The 20,633-nt window shown below is 44.1% G+C and overlaps 1 protein-coding gene across 1 annotated transcript in view; it reads right to left on the bottom strand.

Moving 5' to 3' along the window:
• HECW1 (HECT, C2 and WW domain containing E3 ubiquitin protein ligase 1) overlaps positions 1-20,633 on the bottom strand; it is a 321,373-nt gene that overhangs the window by 100,978 nt on the left and 199,762 nt on the right. Inside the window, exons 8-11 of the mRNA XM_006148902.3 lie at positions 18,825-18,925; positions 15,749-17,089; positions 9,940-10,041; positions 3,953-4,103 (exon numbers count right to left, since the gene is read on the bottom strand). Of these exons, the coding sequence (XP_006148964.1) occupies positions 3,953-4,103; positions 9,940-10,041; positions 15,749-17,089; positions 18,825-18,925 (1,695 nt within the window). The remainder of the gene's footprint in view (positions 1-3,952; positions 4,104-9,939; positions 10,042-15,748; positions 17,090-18,824; positions 18,926-20,633) is intronic.

The raw sequence follows: 20,633 nt of genomic DNA, 5'->3' as shown, positions 1-20,633 counted from the left end.
AGGAAGTGTTCTGGCTGAAGGTGCCAGCCAGCAGCCAGTGTCAACCTCCAGGTATGTGCATTTCCAGCTCCAGCCACCTTCTCATTACAGCTATGGGATACCCTCGGAGAATGGACTAGCTGCACCCAGGCCAACCAGCACCATGAGACGAAATGATAATGATAATAAATGACCGTCACCGTTTAATGTCACTCCATTTAGGGTAGTTTGTTGCTTAGCAATAGATACCCAGAAGAGGATTTAGACAAATGTCAACTTGTGGTCTCTTTTCCTTCCCAAAGTGCAGAGAGTTTGCCGAGTTAAGACGATCTTATTTGGAGAAGAAAATAAATGTCGGCAGTGTCATAACCTACTGCACCCTCCTCAGTTGGGTCTTGATTATCTCATGCCTTATTGAGACTACAGCTTCAAATCCAAGTACTAGACCCCACCCCAGATCTTCCCTGAAGCACAGGGAGAGCTGGGGGAAGCAGGGCCCAGCAGTCTGAGGAGTGACAAGGCCCCTCTAGCGACAATGAGGGGGCCTGGAGCCTTGGAGGCCTACCCTGCTTGAAGTGGCAAGAGGGGCTCAGAAAACCAGTTCTTGTCCATTTGTCAATGTCTTCCTCTTCTTCTTTTTTTTTTTTCAGCAAAAGGTTAAATTTTTTAGGATATAAATGCCATGTAAATTGATAAGAAAGTCAGCTGGAATACCTAATTTGGAAATGGACACACACAAAACTAAACAAGAAAAAGAAAAATGCTAAAACCAAACCAAACTAAACAAAAAACAACCCCACCCCCAAACCCCCAAAAACCCTGTCTTCCAAGTAAAATGAAAGCCGAACCAAAATACCAAGAGAACCTCTTAAATCAGCAAAAACAAACCAGAAGATGAGATGTTAGTGAGCCTGTTGGCTTTGGCAGAGTGATACTGTGGTGTAATCTCTTTAGAAAACAGGCACGATGTGAAATATTGAAAACCATGTTCATCTTCCTCGATCTGCTCTTTTGGGAACAGAACCCCAAGGGAAAGGGAACACTCTTCACATTTCATAGGCCATCAATGAGGCCTCCAAAAGATATCCTGTAAGTATAGGAGTTAACTCAGGAAACAATCTTGTGTGGCGTCCTATTAAATTCTAAATTCTGGAAACACACTAGGCACTGGGAACGGGGCGACAAAAAAGTAAGGCAAGAAGGTTAAGAACTTCAAAGAGACTGTGAGGCTGTAGAAGAAGAAGTCACTAGCTTTGTGTGGAGGATTCTGGGAAGGTGCCATGGCGTGCAGGAGTTCGACCTGTGGCCTGAGGACGTGTGTTCCAGCTGGGGGGAAGGCAGTGAGGGACCTCCCTGTGATGGGAGCATGTGGTCAGCCATGAAGGCCTAAAAGAGTGTGCCATGAGGGGACAGTGACTGAGTCTGAACACTGTCACTGCAACCACTATGACAGCCGACACATTCTAATTGTTCACTCTGTGTTTATCATTGCACGCTTCCTTGTACAGACACGTTTGGTTTTCAAAAACATCCAGTCAGGAGTCAAGGAAGATTCCTTCTTGCACTGCAGAGAAGTATTTCTCACATCTTACTCTGAGACAGGGATCATTGTATATTTCTCCTGATAACTGGTTATAAAAAAATGACTTTGTATGTGATTACATGTGAGACAGATGTCAGACTGGTAATACACTTTCTAGGGCTGTCTTTATCAGGCCGAATCACAGAAAACCTTAAATGCTTCAATGCATAGGTTAAGTAAAGTACTGAAAAGCCTAGGTCCTTATCTGAAGGTTGTCTGACCTCCCCTAAGTAGGCTTTTACACAAGAAATAAACACTTTCTCAAACTTATATTCCTTTTCTGTTTAAATGTCTGGATGGATGTGCAAACGTTTTTTTCCAATTTATTTATTTGCATTCATTCACTGTACATCATTACAGCATACAAAATGAGATTTTCCATCCAGAGTACACTGTATATTGCCTCAATTGAGCACATCAACAAACTTGCTCATGGAAATGTGTGGATGTGCAAATTTAACTACCTTCCCATTCAGCAAAGCCAGCTGCCTCTCCCAGGGCGTTGGGCTCTACTGGAGGGCACAAGAATTTACACATGAAAGGCTGCAAAACTTCTTGAGACGTGGTTCCTGATAGATCTGACCCAGTTTTTAAATTATACAACCTGAATGCTATGAACTTGTATGGATTTTTATGCCATGGGTGAAGGTGCTTCCTTCTGCTTCAGATTTATTGTTGGGTTTTGTTCAGCGTTCAAGAGCACCTCTTGTAGATACAGACTGGGGACACTCTCCTATTCTCAGCCTGTAAGCAATCTCAGCTTATCAGTTCTGGCAAGGCAGACCCAGAGGCCAATTTCTGCCTGTGATATCGCCACAGAGTCTCTGTAAGACAGCTCTGCAGTTTTAGTTACAGGAGTTTTGTCAGATCACCAAGAAAGAACTTTCCCATGGATTTCTGACATGTTCATGTCTAATAAAAATGAGGTAACACCAGTTCTTCTTTGTAATATGCTTTTTGTGGGAATGACTATAGAGAAGTGTGAGGTGGATGACAATCTTTTATGGTTCTCGTAAATGACTTCCGCATTCAGGAGAAAATGGTAACAAATGCCTTTTAAATACTAAAGAAATTTTAAAACAGTGTCTTGCAGATTTTCACAAGAGTACTCCTCTGCGTACAACAGAAGCTCCGTTTGTGTCTTTATGAAAGAGGTAGATAGAGACAGTGAGATAAAGACAGAGCCAGAGAGCTCAAGAGTACTCCTCTGTGTACAACAGAAGCTCCATTTGTGTCTTTATGAAAGAGGTAGACAGAGACAGTGAGATAAAGACAGAGCCAGAGAGATAGGTAGGTATTTTGGGAAGGGTCTCGCCCTTGGGATCCTCTGCGCTAACCTCTCAGCCAGGATTACAGGCATGAAAGCATGTTTAAGTTGATCTGGGATTCGAACTTAGGGTTTTCATATAGCCCCAGCCTCATGCAGCGGTACCTGCCACTTGTGCCCCTGTGGCTGGGCCCCTGTGTGTTTTTTATAGCACTAAATTGTTTTTTTTCCTGGATGACACAGTTAAGTGTCAAAGGCACTTACTACCAATAAGGTGTGCCCCCCCCCAAACTCAGTTCTTTATTCTTTTTTAGTCCCTCTCAACTTTTCCTTGACCTTCATACTTGATCAATGAAGAAAACAGCATGTGGGGTTTGCATTGCTGGCAACCGAAGTGTCCCAAGCTGCCACTCTGGTCTTGAAAAATGTTGGAGATGATGACTTACACTGAAGCACGGGAAGATACACTGTTCGGGGTTTTGTTTGCCGGTTAAAAAACAATTGACATCTTTACAAGCTCAATAGTAAGAGCTTCGTTTTTAAACAGTTGTCAGAAAATGTTTTAAAAACACGCTTTCGTTCTTAGATAAATAATTTTAAAGAGTTGATACCAGGGTAGAAATGCAAATAGTGACTTATGAAACTTTTTTACCCCTGCAAGTGGCTTTTATATTCTTAGGGAATCTATCCTTGGACTGTTCTTAACTATTTGAATTCTGTACCCTTTTCAGAAGCTTAGGATGGATATGGGCCAGCTGGCCACAAAGGTGTGCATCTGTGTACAATTTTGTATGCAATTTCTGGAAGGTTCATGGAACACTGATGTCCTTGGTGGATACCCTAGCAGGGGCTGGGGGTTGGACATGGGCCCATGGTTAAGAACTGTTTTCCATCCTGGGCCATTAAGAAGTTTGGAGAATTCTTCATTTTTAAATGATACTCAGTTTCTTGCCACCCATCTAAATCGAGCTTTCTAAGTACCTCCTAGGAATGGGTGTTTTCAGATATTTAATTACTGCCCGGGCCCCTCATGCAGTCTGAGCAGAAAAGGGTCAGAGTAAGAGGCGTTTCCTTAGTTGCCATCTCCCTGTGTTAGAGGTGCTCATCGCATACTGATCACCAACCGCCTGTTGAGTTGCTCCATCTGCTGGATGGACCCGGATCTCCGCATCCCGTCCGGCGTGGCTGCTGCTGTCGGCCGCTGCCAGGTGGTCGTGCGGTTCACATGGTCCACATAAAAGACCCTCCCGTGGCTGTCAATTCGAGCTTCCCAGTCTAGTGTTTGATAAAAAGGCAAAAAGAGAAATCAAGGACAAACTACTGACCCGTGTGAAATAGAAACCAGGTCTTTTGCAGGTAGAACTCACCACTGGTTCGAGGCTGCCTATAGCACCTGCCAGGACTTCTTGGGCTCTAGCATAAATTGAGCATTCCAGAAAAGAGCTTAATGAACTCAGATTCTCCACGGGGTTATTATAAATAGAAATTGCAGTTCCTTGAATAGGAGCTATGCTAAAATTATAATAAATTCTACAGAAAATATTTAATGTTTACTTTATTTCTTTCTCAAAAAAAAATCTTGTGGGCTATTTAAATAACAGCTGTGGAAGATTGGAAATGCCTTCTGTTGAGAGTTGATACTGTGACATTGGGAAATCTTTTATTTATTTATTTATTTATTTTTGCTAAACTAATAGAGGGTGACGATTCAGCAGAAGAAATAAAGGCCCTTGTATTAAAACTAGTTTTAACAACAATCCTAAAAATACTGCATCTGCAACTTTAGGTGACACCAAACTAGTATTTTGCAAGCCTTATTGATCGTTACCCCTTCTGAGAGGGTGGATGAAAGTGTTCAATAGACAGGATTTCAAAACATTCTCAGTGCAAATCCAACCTACCTGGTTGCCAACTAGCTAGCCAAAACCAAACCAGTAACAACTATTAAGAAACACCAAATTTAAATACATCTCTGTTGATAACCATCTCAAACAGTAGAGGGAGCCCAAGATAAAGATATGTTTCTTTGCTTCCCAAATTAAAAGCAAAAACTGAAAGGGTCGAAGCATAAATGATACACTACACGATACGTGTAGGGCTGGGCTGGGGTGAAGTGGATGAACAAGCCCCCAAAACTGAAAGAGCTGGAAGTAATGTATTGATATCTGAACTTAACACAGCGGAGTCATGTCTGCTGTACAGAAACTGGCAAAGCTTTTAGAGTCCACACATAAACATGTGGTACAAATGGCAGCAGCATGATAAAATTACACTGCAAATGCATTTAACTAAAGAAGAAAAAGCAAAAATGACTGCAAAGGAAGAAAAACCATTCCGCCTTTTAGCTGAGGAAAGCCCTAGCTTTTGGGAGTAGGTCAGATATTAACAATTCTGTTGAAAACTTCTCATTCAGGTAATGACATAGCAACTCCGTTTTTTAATTGAAAAAAACATATGTGGCATATGTATGGTTTTATATGTTCATGGTATATCTGTTTGTGAACCTTATGGTTTATGTCTGATGTGAGGGATTGTCAAATAACGCCCAGTGAAAATCAAAATGCTCTAAGTGACCAATGTAACTTATAAAATAAATTGAAGAGAAAATGTAGTCCAATTGCATAAATATGTCCTAAGTGGTTTGGACTGAAATTGACTATTAGATAATCCAGCTGTTGACTTGTAGCTGTAAATGTTAATTACCTCATTGATGAAACTGTGTGTATGTGCAATTACTAGATAGTTCATTTTAATCCAAGATTTAAAAAATGTCAGTGGTTCCCAAACAAATATCAATAAAAAGCAATTGGACAATTCTTTTTCTTGAATAGAACATGATCATCATCCAATAAAGAATGGACATTAATCCTTGGAGAATGTCATGCCATTTCACTCAACTGAACGACCTCTGTTTGGTATTTACTATGAACTAGAAGCTACACCAGGTCCTGAGGACACAGCCTAACTTAAGTTCCTGCATCCAGATTCCCCTAGTAAAGGAAGGACCCCTTCACGCACAAAGATTTGGTCTCATAAATTCTCTAAGGAAAAAAAAAAAAAGCTAGAGAGTGAACCAGTCAGTTGATAAGTTCTCAACATAAGCGTCCGTATTTCCAAATCATTCATGGAAAAGGACTGTAAGTCAGACTGATAGGCTTTTTCATCAACACAGCAAAACATCTAGGTAGCCCAGTGCTGATTATATAGCCAAATAAATATTCAGAAAATATTAGCTAAGCATAATCAGAAATTATGAGTGTGCTTTTTTTTAGAGGGAAATTTTTGCGATAGGGTGCATACACTTGCTGGAGAGACAGAGAGAGATAAAAAGCGAGAAATCATTCCTTGGGGGAATGGCCACTCTGCCATCCCTTCTTCATTCTCCTCTTGGGATTTCAAGCATGCATGCACACATGCCGGTATGCATTTTATGCCACCGGGTCTGGGACTCGAAATGCAGTTGACTACGTGGGAATCCAGCAATGTAACCATTATGCTATCTGCTGGTCCCAAGTGCTTTTTTTAGGGTGCTTTGTAAAGAATTTACTTTCGCAGATTTTATAATCAAAGGGAAAAACTTCCCAGGTTGGACTTCAGGCCTCAGCATGATCTGAAGAACTTAGTACTGCGATGCTTTGACTTTGCTGAATAGACACCTGAAAAAATACCTTCACGATGCCAGGGCAAGTTACAGAAGAACAGCCAGGTCCATTCAGTTGGAAGACCTATTGAACACTAAATTATATGTTTTCCATGAAATCTATGAGCAAGTTAAGCAATGTATCATCTTTAGTTATTATAGTAACAAAAACCTATAAAATGGGGCCAGCTCCCTTAACCACTAGGACACAAGGTCGGCCCCATTTAAAAATATTTTAATAAATTCGATACAATGCTTGGAGTCTCCTGAACCTGTCTCCTGAATTTCAGAGTCACGTATCCAATTAATGTCTTGACATCCCTGTGTAGATGACATCTCAAGTATACCGTGATCAAAACCAAACTACAGGTCTTTCCCACCTCAAACTTTAAAAAAATGTTGGGGAGCCAGCCTCATAGCCTAGTGGTTAAGGGATGGATCTCACATGGCTGGTGGTGGCTCAAATTCCATTCCTGATGACTTGGGGGGAAAATGGGCCAGGCGTGTATGCACACGTGCCCCACATCTCTATGGGGTGGAGAAATGGAGGAGAGGGGCTAGCAGCATGACATGTCTCATTGACGGGATGGGGATACTTTCTCCCTTGTCCTCTCTTTCTTTCTCTGTCTCTCTCTGGAGAGTGTATGTACCTTTTGGCAATTAAAAAAAAAAGTGGTCATGCCACTGTCCCTTCTTCTCCTTTTTTCCATCCTCTGGTGATTTGGGTCACACACAAACATAGAACTGGCTTGTTCAAGCCACCGAGTCAGGAGTGGTGATTTGGGTCACACAGAACTGGCTTGTTCAAGCCACCGAGTCAGGATTCCAATGGTCATCTGCCATGTGGGATCTGGCTCCCTAACCACTAGGCTATGAGGACAGCCCCATCTGAAAGTATTTCAATAAATGTAATAACAAGCTTATAGTCTAGACCATTCTCCTGAACTTTGGAGTCCTATAGCTAACTGACCTCTTGGCGTCACTATCTGGTGATCAAAGCCAAGCTTCAGATCCTTCTCACCCAAACCTGCTCTTTCAATCTTCACTCACTCTTCCCTTCTCACCTCAGTTGTAAGCAGCTACCTCTTTCTAAGTTGAAACTCTTGATGCTTGTTTTTCTCTCACATCCATATCCAATCTGCCATAAAATATACTGGGCCAACTGGTAGCGTGGTGGATAAGGTAGCCGAATCCCACATCGCTGACTGCTTGGTTCCAATCCCAGACCCAGGAGCCTGAAAAATATGCTGGGCATGTGTGCATGTGTGCTCAAAATCCCCAAAGGAGGGAGAAGTGGAAGAGAAGAGATTGCAGTGTGGCCATGTGCCCAGGGTTGGGGGGTCCTTTCTCACTTTCCCTTTCTTTTTCTTTGGGGAGTACACATACCCTCTGGGGAAAAAAAAATGTCCGGAGTCTGAGCACTCGTGAGCACCGTCACTACTCATTGTGGTCCAAGCCACCATTATCTGTATTTGGCTCACTGCCTTTATCTGATGTTGAGACTCATGCTTCTACCCATCCTTCTTACAACTTACTCCCTATGGAGCTACCAGAAAAAAAAATCTTTTAAAGTCTGAGCTAGGGGGCTGGAAGATGGTGTAGCAGTAAAATGTGATGCTTCACGAGGCAGTCTCACATGGCGAGATTCCTGGTTCAAGTCTGGGAACCTCCCTGAGTATGTCAATCTCACACCTCCCATGATTTGGGGCTGGCTGAAGGTTGGGGGCTGGAAACTGGTCCTCAGATGCTGCTAGTGGTGTTGCTTCTGTGTGTGTGTTTCTTATGTTTCTGTTGCTTGTGAAATAAATAAATAAAATAAAATAAACTTAAAAACAGCCCCTCCCACATATAACTATTCTTATGTGTAATAGTGACAGTTATTACTGTTACATGGATTGAAGGTCAATTCATGTGTACATGCACTGAAAGATCGTTATAAAGAAAAGTGTCCCTTTTCTAGAGAAAACATTATAGTTTTCAGGTAACAGGTAAGTATCTTTTTTTTAGGTTTTCGTCATAGGGTACATGTGCTTGCCTGGGAGAGACAGAGAGAGGGAAAGTAAGAAATCATACCCCACTGCAATAATTTCTCTATAATTCTCCTATTGGGATTTGGGTATGCACACACGAGTGTCCAGAATGATTTTCAAGTCACTGGGTTCTGGAATTGAACTGCACTCGGCCATATGGGAATCCAGTGCTTTAACCACTACACCACCTGCTGGCATCCAGGGAAGTTTTAAGTAGGAGGTATTTATAGATTGTTTCACTATTAATTTATGGAATTTGCATAAATCAATGTATAAGTAAGGGAGAAAAATCAGGTGTCAAGGTTAGAGGACATAATGTTTGCCTTGGCCCCGTAAAACAAATACGGCATTCTTTGAAGTTGGTTTGCATACTAGAGTTGTTCATTGTTTCTTCACCGATACCATTGAATGGGAGAAGAACGGAGCTAACGCAGGATATATTACGTTACCAAGATCAGATGAATTAAGAGATAAGCATTTTTCCTTTTGGAGAGTGTAACTGCTCAGTGTAAGCACAAGCAAAAGAATGTAAGGAAACACTGGTTCCTTGCATCCTGGAGGGATTCTGCAGTTGTAAGATCTATCAAATCTTAAAGGTTATCTTTACTAGAAAAACAAGCCTTATCCCAAACAGAGAAGTTCGAGAGTTCTGGAACATCTGTGATGTGAAGTGACTATATAACAGTTCAGGTGTTAGTTCCTTCTTCTAAATGTAGTAAATGGAGTATCATAAGGCTGATGCTGGAGTGATGTCTTGAGATTACCTAGCCCACACCTAGAGCTTGGCAAATAAGGGCATTGACATTTTATTTTACAAACGAGAAAACTAGGGCTCTGAGAGATTAAATGAATTTGCAAGTTCGGGTGAATAGACAGTTATTAATTACATACTACAGTTTCCAGAAGAAAATGATTTCAAATTCGAACTTAAAGATGTTATCTTGCCTGGCAAACCCAAAGATCGACAGAAGAAATTTGAAACTGTCAACTGTGGATGCAGGCTAGGGTATAAGAGTGCAAGTTCTTTTGCCCCCTGGATTGAAATTGTTTTATTATATGGAGATGCCTGTGACGTAACAGATTTAATGGCGAACAGTAGGGTTATTCTACCCTGAACTGTAAATTTTAAAGTAGTAAAATTGGGGACTTAAAGGTCATGAACTGTTTGCAAGAATTAGTCCAATTTTGTAAGGAAATGCTCCACATTTTGGTAGTTGAGGGACACTGAAAACATCGGGTTTTCTCTTCAAGATCATATGCTGAAACCATCAGTCAAAACGAAACGAAAACACCAGTTTTTACAGTAGATGCCATATCAGGCTTTGATAACGGTGTCTGGTACGGAGTTAGGGAAGAGTTCAGATGTTTACATACAAATTCATACTGACCTGTTTAAACTTGACAGGAAGAGTTAAGACAGATTTTAAAAACTAAAGCTTACTTGGTGGAAGAGGCTCATCGATTGTTGGGTAGTGATGATGTTCGGGCCTCAAGGAAGGAAGCTGGCTTACTGGCTGGGAATTATGGAGTATAGGACATTCACCTGAGGACAAGATAGTCGAGACATTCAGGTTCATTCAGTACTGTGGCAACGTCATCAAAAAAAGCGGCTGTCAAACAAACTACTACCAGAAAAAAGCCCTGAAAAGTGGGAAATCTATTTTTTGTATCAGTTGGCCACATTCACGGTCACTCATAAGAGAGGGAATTATTAACAGAAAAAGAAGAAGAAAGAGAAAAAACCAAATCTAAACACTTCATGACAGTGCCACACAGTCCAGTCTGTAGGATCAGAGTCCAATTCTGTAACCACCTGCATCTTCTGGGGGGGGGAAGGTGGCGTCCGAAAGGAGCCCAAGAGAACATGAGCAGAGTCTGCTTTTAGCCCAGCGAAGGAAACAGACCTGTCTGAGGGACATGCAGCATTTATAAGGTCCCATAGCAGCTCAGTGGGCTTGTGCAAAACTATACCTTCTGTGGATAGTTCCATTAGAGAGCTGCCAAGAGGTCACTCTTTAGATTTTCTTTCTGGGAATGAAACTTTCAGATGGTGCCCTTCCGAGATGGGTCAAGGAGGTGGTGGGTCAAGAAGGTAAATTCCTTTAGCAGGACGGCTAGGGGCAGGGGTGAGACATCAAGGTGCTATGGGATCTAGGGACTGTTCCAGATTATTCTGAGGAGAAATCGGACAAGCCATGGTGCTCTGAAAAGAGGAAAGGACAAGGACGAGAAGTAGATAAAAGGCAGGAAGACTGAGACAGGGACACTCGAGACACAGAGTGGGATAGAAGGAGGAAGAAAGACAGACATGGAGAAACTGTAGAAATGAATGTGACCTCCATAGAATGCGTGCATCATATTACAGACATCACTCATATCTTGGTCACTTCGGACCAATAATGGTGCTCTAAACGTAGTTCCTGTTTCACGGTGTGCTCGGGCAGGTAGGGGCATACGGTTGGGAAGCCTCTGGCACCAGCTGTTGGCAATACATCATCCATCTGTGAGAAGAAGGCCCAGGACACAAGACAGATGCACTCTAACTGCTTTCCTCCTGCCTCGCATCATGCTGGTTTTCTAGAAGAAACCCCTACTGGCCGAGGACAAATGCCGCGCCTTTTCCTCCTCTGCCCTACAAAGCTAAATATGTCCCACAGTGTCCGAACACAGTAAGGGTGATTATTTCTTCGCACTCTAGCTCTGTAGAGCGAATAAAAAATAAAAATATATTAACTCAGGAGAAAGTCAGTGAGTTTAATTTAGGGATCTAATTCTTTCTGCTAACTGGACAATGAGAATAGAAACATATTCAGGAATAAAGGGATATATATATAAAATGCTATTTCTTGTGCAAACTTTGGTATGTTTCTCAAATCCTCTGGGACTTTATAGACTCTAGTGGAAATCGAGATGTTTCCCTCAGGCCAGGACACAGTTCATTGTGAACAGGCTGCAGTTTCAAAGATGGGTTCTGTGTTTAAGTGGACATCACACTCACGTTTATATATATATATATATATGTGTATATATATATACATATATATATATATATTTAGTGTCAAAAATTTAAAAAATTAAAAAGAAACAATGGTACAGTTGTTATGTCATCAGCTGCTGCATTTTTAACTTAGTTTCTTAAAAAACAACACTTACCTCTTTGCAATTAATTCAACCAATCAGGTTGATTACTCCTCCAAGCTAGTGAAAATATAATATTGAAATTGCTGAGTTAATGGAGCTGATCCCACCTGCTCGTGAGCCCCAAGCAGATGCAATGGTGTGACTGACATGTCTCTGCTGATCGAATGGATGGAGCACACACAGAGGAAGCAAGCGATTCTGCTTTTCACGAGGACCCCGACCACATAATTACCCTCGCCTCAAACATAGAGCAAGCGTTCAGACCTGCCAGGATGTCTGGGAAGAAAACCTATTCCCCCACTAAAAATGAGTGAGGTCTTTTAGAACGCTGTTCTGTTTATAGAACGTATGACCAAATTGTAGAGAACGATAGGCTGCCTAGAATTGTATGTGAAGCAAAGTGATGTAAACCTAATAATATGGAAATTTTCCTTGACCAGCGTAGTTCAGAAAATGCCAATTCAAAAGCTTGCTTTGGATACTTTAACATAATAGGACTTTCAAAGTCAGCTGCTTGCTTATCTGCCTGGAAGAACCCTCACTCACTCTGTGAGAGACAGTGTTTCAGAGAATCATCTTAATCCCCCCGCTAACCTTTGGAAGCTTCTACAACTACATTCATTTTGCACAGTGGAAGAAACTGAGGCCCAGAGCCATTAGGTAACTTAGCGAGGAAGTGGATCAATTGAATATAAAGCCAGGAGGCCTGACTCTAGGGCCTGAGCTCATAACCACAATCGTATATGCTCATTTCATTCAGGTGCAGAAGGTTTTTAGAAACTACTTAAAATTGAGCCTAAGAAAAAGGAGGTTTCTTTTATTCCCTTTCCTTTCTCCTTTCCTTTCCTTTCCTTTCCTTTCCTTTCCTTTCCTTTCCTTTCCTTTCCTTTCCTTTCCTTTCCTTTCCTTTCCTTTCCTTTCCTTTCCTTTCCTTTCCTTTCCTTTCCTTTCCTTTCCTTTCCTTTCCTTTCCTTTCCTTTCCTTTCCTTTCCTTTCCTTTCCTTTCCTCTTTTCTTTTCTTTTTTTAAAGTTTTTGCCACAGGGTGAGTGTGCTTGCCAGAGACAGAGACAGGGAAAATGAGAAAGCATCCCCCTGAGGGGATGGCCGTACCACGATCCCTTCTCCTTCAGTCTCTTCGCTGCATACTGGGCACATACGCACATGTGCCCAGTGTTACTTTTCAAGCCACTGGGTCCAGGACCCAAATAACTATTGGCCATGTGGAAATCCAGTGCCTTAACCGCCATGCCACCTGCTGGCCTGAAAAGGGAGGTTTTTGTAGAGGGAAGAGAAGCAAAAAGTAGATGAAGAATAGTAGCTTACATAGATGCAGTTTAGATTTATAATGAGTTGAACAATGTTCTAAAACAGTGTTCTCCAAAATGCTGCAGGATTGTCTGTGAGGGCGTGTACGCTGTAAGTCTCCCTTGGCTAGCTGATGCAGTCCCTATAGTGAAATAATTCTCAATCTTACAGGTCGCCAGAAGGGACAACAGTGAGTTTTATGGAAGGAGAGGCACCCTCACATGCATGAATGAGGCAGGTAGGTAAAGCCTGTTCTTTGAGCATATGCACTGCTGAGGCCGGGAAGGCTGGCTGTGGCGAATTGATGGACCAGTGTTTTCACGGCCTTCATGACATCGGTTGTCCCTCTTAGGAATCTTTGTATTTACCCCTGTAATAGCCATAGTGAAGTCTGTAGGTGGTTTTCATTAAAAAAAATAATATATTTTTTTTTTCTATAGGGTGCATACACTGGCCAGAGAGAGGGAAAGTGAGAAATCACCTCCTGGGGAGGGTGTGGGGTATGCCCACACCACAATCCCTTCTTCTCCATTCTCCTTTGGTGATTCGGAGTGTGCACACACATGCGCTTGGTGTGATTTTCAAGCTACGGGGTTGGGTACTTGACCCATGGTCAGTGATGTGGGAGTCCAGTGTCTTAACTGCTACGCTACCTGCTGGCCTCTGTTGGTCTTCGAAATTTTTTCTGAGTTTACAGCCTTTGGAGTTCAGTAATAAAGAAGTTTCTTTCAAACTGCTTTGCCCTGAAATGCCTTCCAGATCTTCCCATGGTTGGGTTACTAGCCCTTCAAGGGCATGGACAATTATTTCTTCATAAAATATGCTTTTATGTAAATTTGTACAGAATGCTATGGTTTTAGTATACCCTTCAGAAATTCATGTGTGGGGACTTGCCTGTTTCGACTGCACTGTAAAGGTACAGAGTGAGAACCTCATCCCTTCACAGTGGCCCAGGGTGAGGCCTAGAGGGCAGGGCTTGGTTCATGGTGACCACGGCATGGAGGCAGCAGTCTCGTGAATAGACTCATGGTGTCGCGTGGGACCCAATGAGTCTCAGCTCTGTGAGAAAGGAGTTAGTTCTCCCCAGAGCTGGTTGGTATTTAGAACTCAGTCAATAGCCCTTTCTCTGCATGTGCCAATGATCCTCTCTGTTGACCGTGCTGTAGGCGTAGGATTGGATTTTCTGTGAGTTTGTCAATAAACGTCTGTGTTTACAAAATCACTCAAGTTCACGTACTTCTGTACAAAAAAACCAGATGAGGACTCTAAGTCAAGTTTTAATTAGTCACCTATGGATTATCTCCCAGTGTGGGGGCCAAAATATCATCGGCTAAAACATGTGTTGTGTGGTTCTAGAGTCAGAGTGGTAAAAAAGTCTTTGGGTGAAAACGGTGGCTTGATTTTGCCACTTGGTGCGTAAAACCTGAAATTTATTTCCTACGTCCCTCTTTATAGAATAAGTTTGTTGATTTCTGGCCCAATATATCTCTGCCAACTTCCATGGGTGCCCTTTTATAAGAATTCTCGTATCTCCTTAAGTTGTAATTATCTTAAATTATGTTTGAATTATTATGAACCTTCCATCTTCCCATCTCGCCTAGAATAAAGAAGGTACTCAACACATTCTTGTTTAAGAAAGGAATTACGCCATTCTCAGTTCTCAAGGCTGCATTCTGCATTTCCTGCCTTTCTTTTTCTCTATTGATTGGCTTATGCTTCTCAACACTGAGTCAACTTCTCACTCTTTGTTTCACTGAAATGTAGAGTTGGTCACTGCTGAATATTTAAAGTTTTTTTTCTTTTTTTATGCTCACTGTAACTCTAGTTCAAAAAAATGTGTAGGTATTAGGTATTTGTCTAGCTGCTAAGAATTCAAACATAAAGAAGACACAGTTCTGGCCCTTGATGAGCTTACAATCTAGAGAGACCATCTTTTGTTTGGAGACTAAAACAGCAAAATAGCACTCTATATTTTCCCTCTTTGAGAACAACTGAATTATTTCATATTATCATGAGACATTTAATTTTTCCCTCTACACCACTGTTACTTGACCGGAAGATGTTTCCCCAGGCCTGGATAAAGAAAAGCAAATTAATACGATTCCACAGGCACGACTAAGAAACATCTTCGGTTAGAACATATTCTAGAATACGCTTTAAAACTACAAAGGTGGCAGCTTTTGGATTAGAATCTTATTTGAAATAATTTGTGCAGTCATGTTATTCTTCCCTTCCAATAGCCAAAAGAGGCAAGGGGACTAATGAAACAAACCCAGTACTAAGGAGACTTGGGTGGACAGAAACAATGACCCGTATGTACACATATCCACAGGCACGTGGCCTAGTTCAGTTCTAAACCAGAGGTAGAAATCCAAGCTCTTTAACTGCTATTAACCTTTATTGCTAATCTTCAATGTGTTTTGGGAAGTCAGCAGAGAGGCTACCTCCTATTTCCATCATTTTAATACTGCTCTGGGGCTCTGGTTGCTGTCAAGCCTAGAATGATGACATGTGCACGAACTGCTTCTGACGGCTGGTGAAGACTAACACCAAGTCCATGCTCACATCACTACCTGTGATTCTAGGTGTGTCCCTGAGATGTGCTGGGGTGTCAGCTGTCCAGAGCCACCTAGACTCATGTACACATATACACATACACGCACATGTACACGGGACAGCACACATTGCCCCCCCAGCAACTGCTTTGGAGAAGGACCCCCTCCCCCTTGTTTTCAAACCATTCGATGAGCCCCGAGTCCCCCTGAAGGTCTTATTCTCACTCTGCTCAGGTTTGAGGTCTAACCTTCTCTCCTGCTGCTTGGCCCTGCCACCGGGGACTCCAGACCTTCGGCGGTTCTCGCCACGTTCCCTCCGGGCACGGTCAACTCGTCGTGCCACGGCCCAGCACCGTTCGTGGACTCGGCGTCCAGCTCGGGGCTCTGCACCGAGTCCGGCACCGACTCGAACGCGCTGTTCTCCTCCTCCTCGTCCTCTTGCGAGGAGAACACGGTGCTCTCGGAGATCTTGGCGCTGTCCACCGAGGAGAAGCGCGTGTGGCTGGCGAACCTGTTGCCGTTGTAGCAGGAGGGGCTGTAGCAGGAGGCGCTGTAGCAGGAGGAGCTGTAGCAGGACGTGCTGTAGCACGAGGAGCTGTAGCAGGAGGGGCTACAGCACGACGCGTCACAGCCCTCGCAGCTGTGGTCCCCGCCCTGCCGGGGGCTGGAGTCGCTCTCACTCCCGGTGCTGGGGTGCGTGTCGCCGTCCAGGACGGCGCCATTGGCCAAGCCGGGGGAGTGGCCCAGGGGCGCCGAGCCTGGAGTCGCCCCCTCGGACTCAGGCCCGTCCTGTGCCAGGGCAGGCGGGTCAGCAGCCACCGTGTCCACCTCGCTGAGCCCATCCTTCTCCGAGGAGTCCTTGAGGGTGGCCTCCTCCTCCACGCCGTCCTCATCCTCCGCGCTGCCGCCCTGGGCCGAGGGCATGCTATGCAGCAGGGTGTGGATGCGGATGTAGTGTGTCCGTGGGGTCTCGGGGTCCCCGCAGGCGGACGCGATCACCGTCTCCAGCTCGGACACAGGCAAGGAGCATGGCCTGCTTTTTCTCTTCACCGAGGGCCGCAGCTGCAGCCTGGCCTCTCCCTGCTCCAGGGTGGGTACTTCACCTTCCTCCTCCTCTTCCTCCCCGGGACCCTTCTCCTCCCTCTCCCCTGCAGCCCCGTTCTCTGTGCCTGCCTCCTCCTCCAGGGACTCCTCCAGGCAGGCCGGGACCTCACCGCCTTCCAACAGCGTGCACGGAGTCTCCTCACCCAGGTCCAGTCTCTCCGCCAGCTCTTCTGCACTCGGGGCAGGCTGGGCGTCCTCTTGCGCCAGGGCCAGGAGCTCTGCAGCCCCTTCAGGTCTCATAGAGCCTGGGCCATCGTCTCCTGCCGCGGTGGCGCCTGCTTCTTCCTCAACGGCCAGCTCCAGGCTCAGGGCCCGCGGACTGTCCAGGGCGCTGCCCTCACTTGGCTGCTCTGGCTTGGAGCTCTCTGAGGGCTCCTGGGCGTCGTGCACAGGCTCCCCACCGCTGCTCTCCATCAGGTTGTTCATGGGGCTGTCCTGAACTTCTGCTGACTCAGGCTCGGTGCTCAGGGACATCTCCTCGTCATCTGCGGACAGGAAGCAACACCTGTCATTCCTTCGCAAAGAGCGGATTGTGCTGCTAGCTACTTCGCTAACCATGTAAGCCATTACTGAGGGAGTTCTACCTTCCCGGGAGGGCATTTGACTGGCCAGAGCTCTGCTGCAAAATTCTGTAAGAATGAGTTCTCATTATGTGAACGGTAATTTGCTGTCGTGGATCTATTTCAGAATTCTGTCTCAGGAAAATCAGTATTAGTATTAGTATTTATTAGTATTAGTATTAGTATTAGTATTAGTATTAGTATTAGTATTAGTATTACTTAAAATGCCCAAAGCCAGGCATTACCCCAGTTCTGGGCACATAGTAAGGTGCTCAACAATGTTTGCTACATGAATGACTTTCAGAGATGGGATGGTGATGTGTTTACGTTCCATGATTCCTGGCAAAGTTAATAACACCTGCTGAGAATGTCTCCTATGTCTGAGTCCTGCAGGGGGCGGAATGGTAAGCAAGACCCTTAGGCAAGGGGAGAGGAAAATGGCTAGAGGTTCAATGACAGGAATCTCCGTTATTCAGTAGCTTATGTTGAAGGTTTCCCTTATTTGAAATTTATTGAAATAGAGAAATAAACAAGATCTCTACCCCAAGCAGCCATTCAAGGAGTAGCAACCACTGTCTAACTCTACCTTCCCCCAGCTGTTCTACTGGTCCCTGCCAGATGTGAACTCCCACACTTAAAGTGCCTAGTGCAATTCATCGTCAAGAAAAACAATCCCTTCGTGAGCTTTGGAGCAGTCCAGGGCCAGAAGCTCCCCAGCCCCTTCAGGTCTCACAGACACTGGGCCGTTGTCTCCTGCTGCGGCTATGGCTATAACCACATACCTCGTGCCCTACCAGAGGTGGGCAGCTCTTCTGCTGTTCTGGCTACACGGAAGGGAGACTCAGTTTTGTTCGTGTAGTGTAGCAGATGGCTGAATTTGCAAGGATGGGGCAACTAAGATATTTTCTTACAGCCTGAGTTGTTGATTGGACGTAGGAAAGTGCCACAGGAGTGTAGTGCGTGGGTAACGACAAACTCCAGACTCTCAGCTCTCGAAACCTTCAGCAGCTTTAACAGCAACTCTTAAATGTGGCCCAGGAGGACCTAATAATTTTTAGGGTGATCTACATTTAGTATGGGAGTTGCAGGAGGAAAGCGAAATTATGAAGCATTTTTATTTGGAATAATGTTTTGGCATGAAACTCTGAGCACTGAATTAGTCTGCTTTTCTGTCCAGTTTATGTTTTAAATTTTCTCTCTGTAAAAATTCATTGTATAACCATAATTCTTTAGCAATAAGTTATTCTTCAGCTACCTTCTAATTAATACCTAGCTACTTGGTAGGAAGAGAGGTTTCCCGTTCATTCATTTGCTCATGTATGCAATGATTAGATGTCTATTGAACACCTCCTATGTGGGTGCTGGGAGTAGAATTATAAGCAAGACATGGCTGTATATTCACTAGGCCTCATCGTCAACCCCATTTAATTGTCTAACCTCTACCTTTGGGTCACCAGAATGAAAAGGAGCCTCTCAATCACAAAGACAGCAACCTGGCTTTTAGAATAAGAGCACAGACTTCTGGACCTCAAACGCAGAAGATAGAAAACCACAAAACCTAGGACACGTCTGGAGAGAACCACGGTTATTGCATTTTAGAGAGAGGAACCGCACTGTGACACTAGCTTAGGACGAGACATGAAGTTCATGCTGAAAATACCTGGGTGGATGGAGGAAGTGATCTCAAATCGGAATTGCAGTTGTCCACTCACATGATCTGTTGGAAGCCTGCGGCCAAGTGTGTAGCTGACCACCCTATCCCTAGAAGGAAATAAGCACCATCACAGATCTGGTCAATTCCTCCTGTGGAAGGCTATACAATGTGCTTTCTATACCAGCGGAGGAGGCGAGCATGCCCAGATAATGGGAGGAGATGAGCTGCTCGGTTCATGTGCACCATACCCAGGCGGAGGTGGGAAAGCACGTGGGCCCTGCTATGCCAAACTACAAGATCCTTATAGAATATTCTAAAGCAGGAGTCAGCAAACTATAGCCCATGGGCAAATCTGGCCCACCACCTGTTTTCATATAGCTGTGAGCTTTTTACGGTTTTAAATGGCTAGATGGAAAAAAGAACAAAAGAAGAGTGGTATTTTGTGGCACATGATAATGATATGAAATTCAAATCCGCGTGTCCATGAATACGGTCTGATTGGAACGCAGCCATGCTTATTAGCTTTGGGTATTGTCTGTGGCTGCTCTCATGCTGCAATGCCAAAGGTGGATGGTTTGGAAAGAGAGTATGTGGCCTGCAAAGCCTAAAAATATTTACTAGCAGCCCTTGACAGAAATAGTTTGGCAACCTGTGTTCTAAAGTAACCTGCCTCTGAAAAAAGAGATACACAGGGAAATGGATGTCCCTTGCCTGCTTATTCTGTACGCACCGCCATTGCCCAACCCCGCCCTTCACAATGGACAGGGCCAGTAGATGCATCTGTTGTGGGTATTTGTAAAGTCGAGGAAAGGATGCTGTCATGGTTAGGGAGTGTCTGTGGAGTGCTACAGAAAGGGATCATCTGCATGATGGAGCAGAGAAAGAGTCCAGGGCTGAGTTCACGGGCCCGGGACTTGCAATTAGACAGTTGCGCACAGAGGACCCGGGTCTCCCCCCTGGGCTCTGATGCTCTAATGTCACCCCCTCTGCCCACTTCAAGCCATTTTCCCTTTTCTCTTTTTCTTTCTTCCTTTCTCTTCTTGCTTTCTCCTTTCTCTCTCTCTCTTTCTTTCTTCTTTTCTCATTTTTTCTTTCCTTTCTTTCCCTTCTTTCTCTTTCTTTATCTTTCTTCCCTTCTTTCTGTCTTTTTCTTTCTCTCTCTCTCTTCCATCCTTTCTATTTCTTTCTTTCTTTCTTTTTCTTTTTCTTTCTTTCTCTCTTCTTTCTCTCTTTCAGTTTGACAGAGGGCTTGTGCACTCACCAGAGAGCAACAGAGGAACAGAGAGAGGGAGAGGGAGAAGCATTCTCTAAAGGGATGAGGTCATGCTACAGTCCTGCATTTCTCCATCCTGCTGGGATCTGGGGCATGTAGGCACACATCCAGTGCGTTTTTCAAGGCACCTGGTCCAAGCCTCAAACCACTCAGTTTGCCATGTGGAAGCTGGCTTCCTTAATTCCCAGGTCACTGACTAGCTCCTCAAAGCAATTTAATTACTAGAAATAAAACTACTGGCCACCAGCAGGCGTTATAATGGTAACATTGCTGGATTCCCACATAGTCAAGCATAGTTCAAGTCCTGGACCTTGTGGCTTAAAACTCATGCCACGGGCATGTGTGTGTGTGTGTGCCCAAGGTCCTGTGAGAATGGAGGGGAAGGGACTGTGGTGTGGCCATACCCCCTGGGGGGTGATTTCTCACTTTCTGTCTCTGTCTCTCTCTATCTCTTTGGCGAGTGCTCACACCCAATAACAAAAATCTCTCTTAAAAAAAAAAGAAAGAAAGAAAGAAAGAAAGAAAGAAAGAAAGAAAGAAAG

Source organism: Tupaia chinensis, unplaced genomic scaffold, assembly GCF_000334495.1.
Source record: "Tupaia chinensis unplaced genomic scaffold, TupChi_1.0 Scaffold000249_1, whole genome shotgun sequence".
Lineage (NCBI taxonomy): Eukaryota > Metazoa > Chordata > Mammalia > Scandentia > Tupaiidae > Tupaia > Tupaia belangeri.
This window is presented reverse-complemented; position numbering and strand designations above follow the sequence as displayed.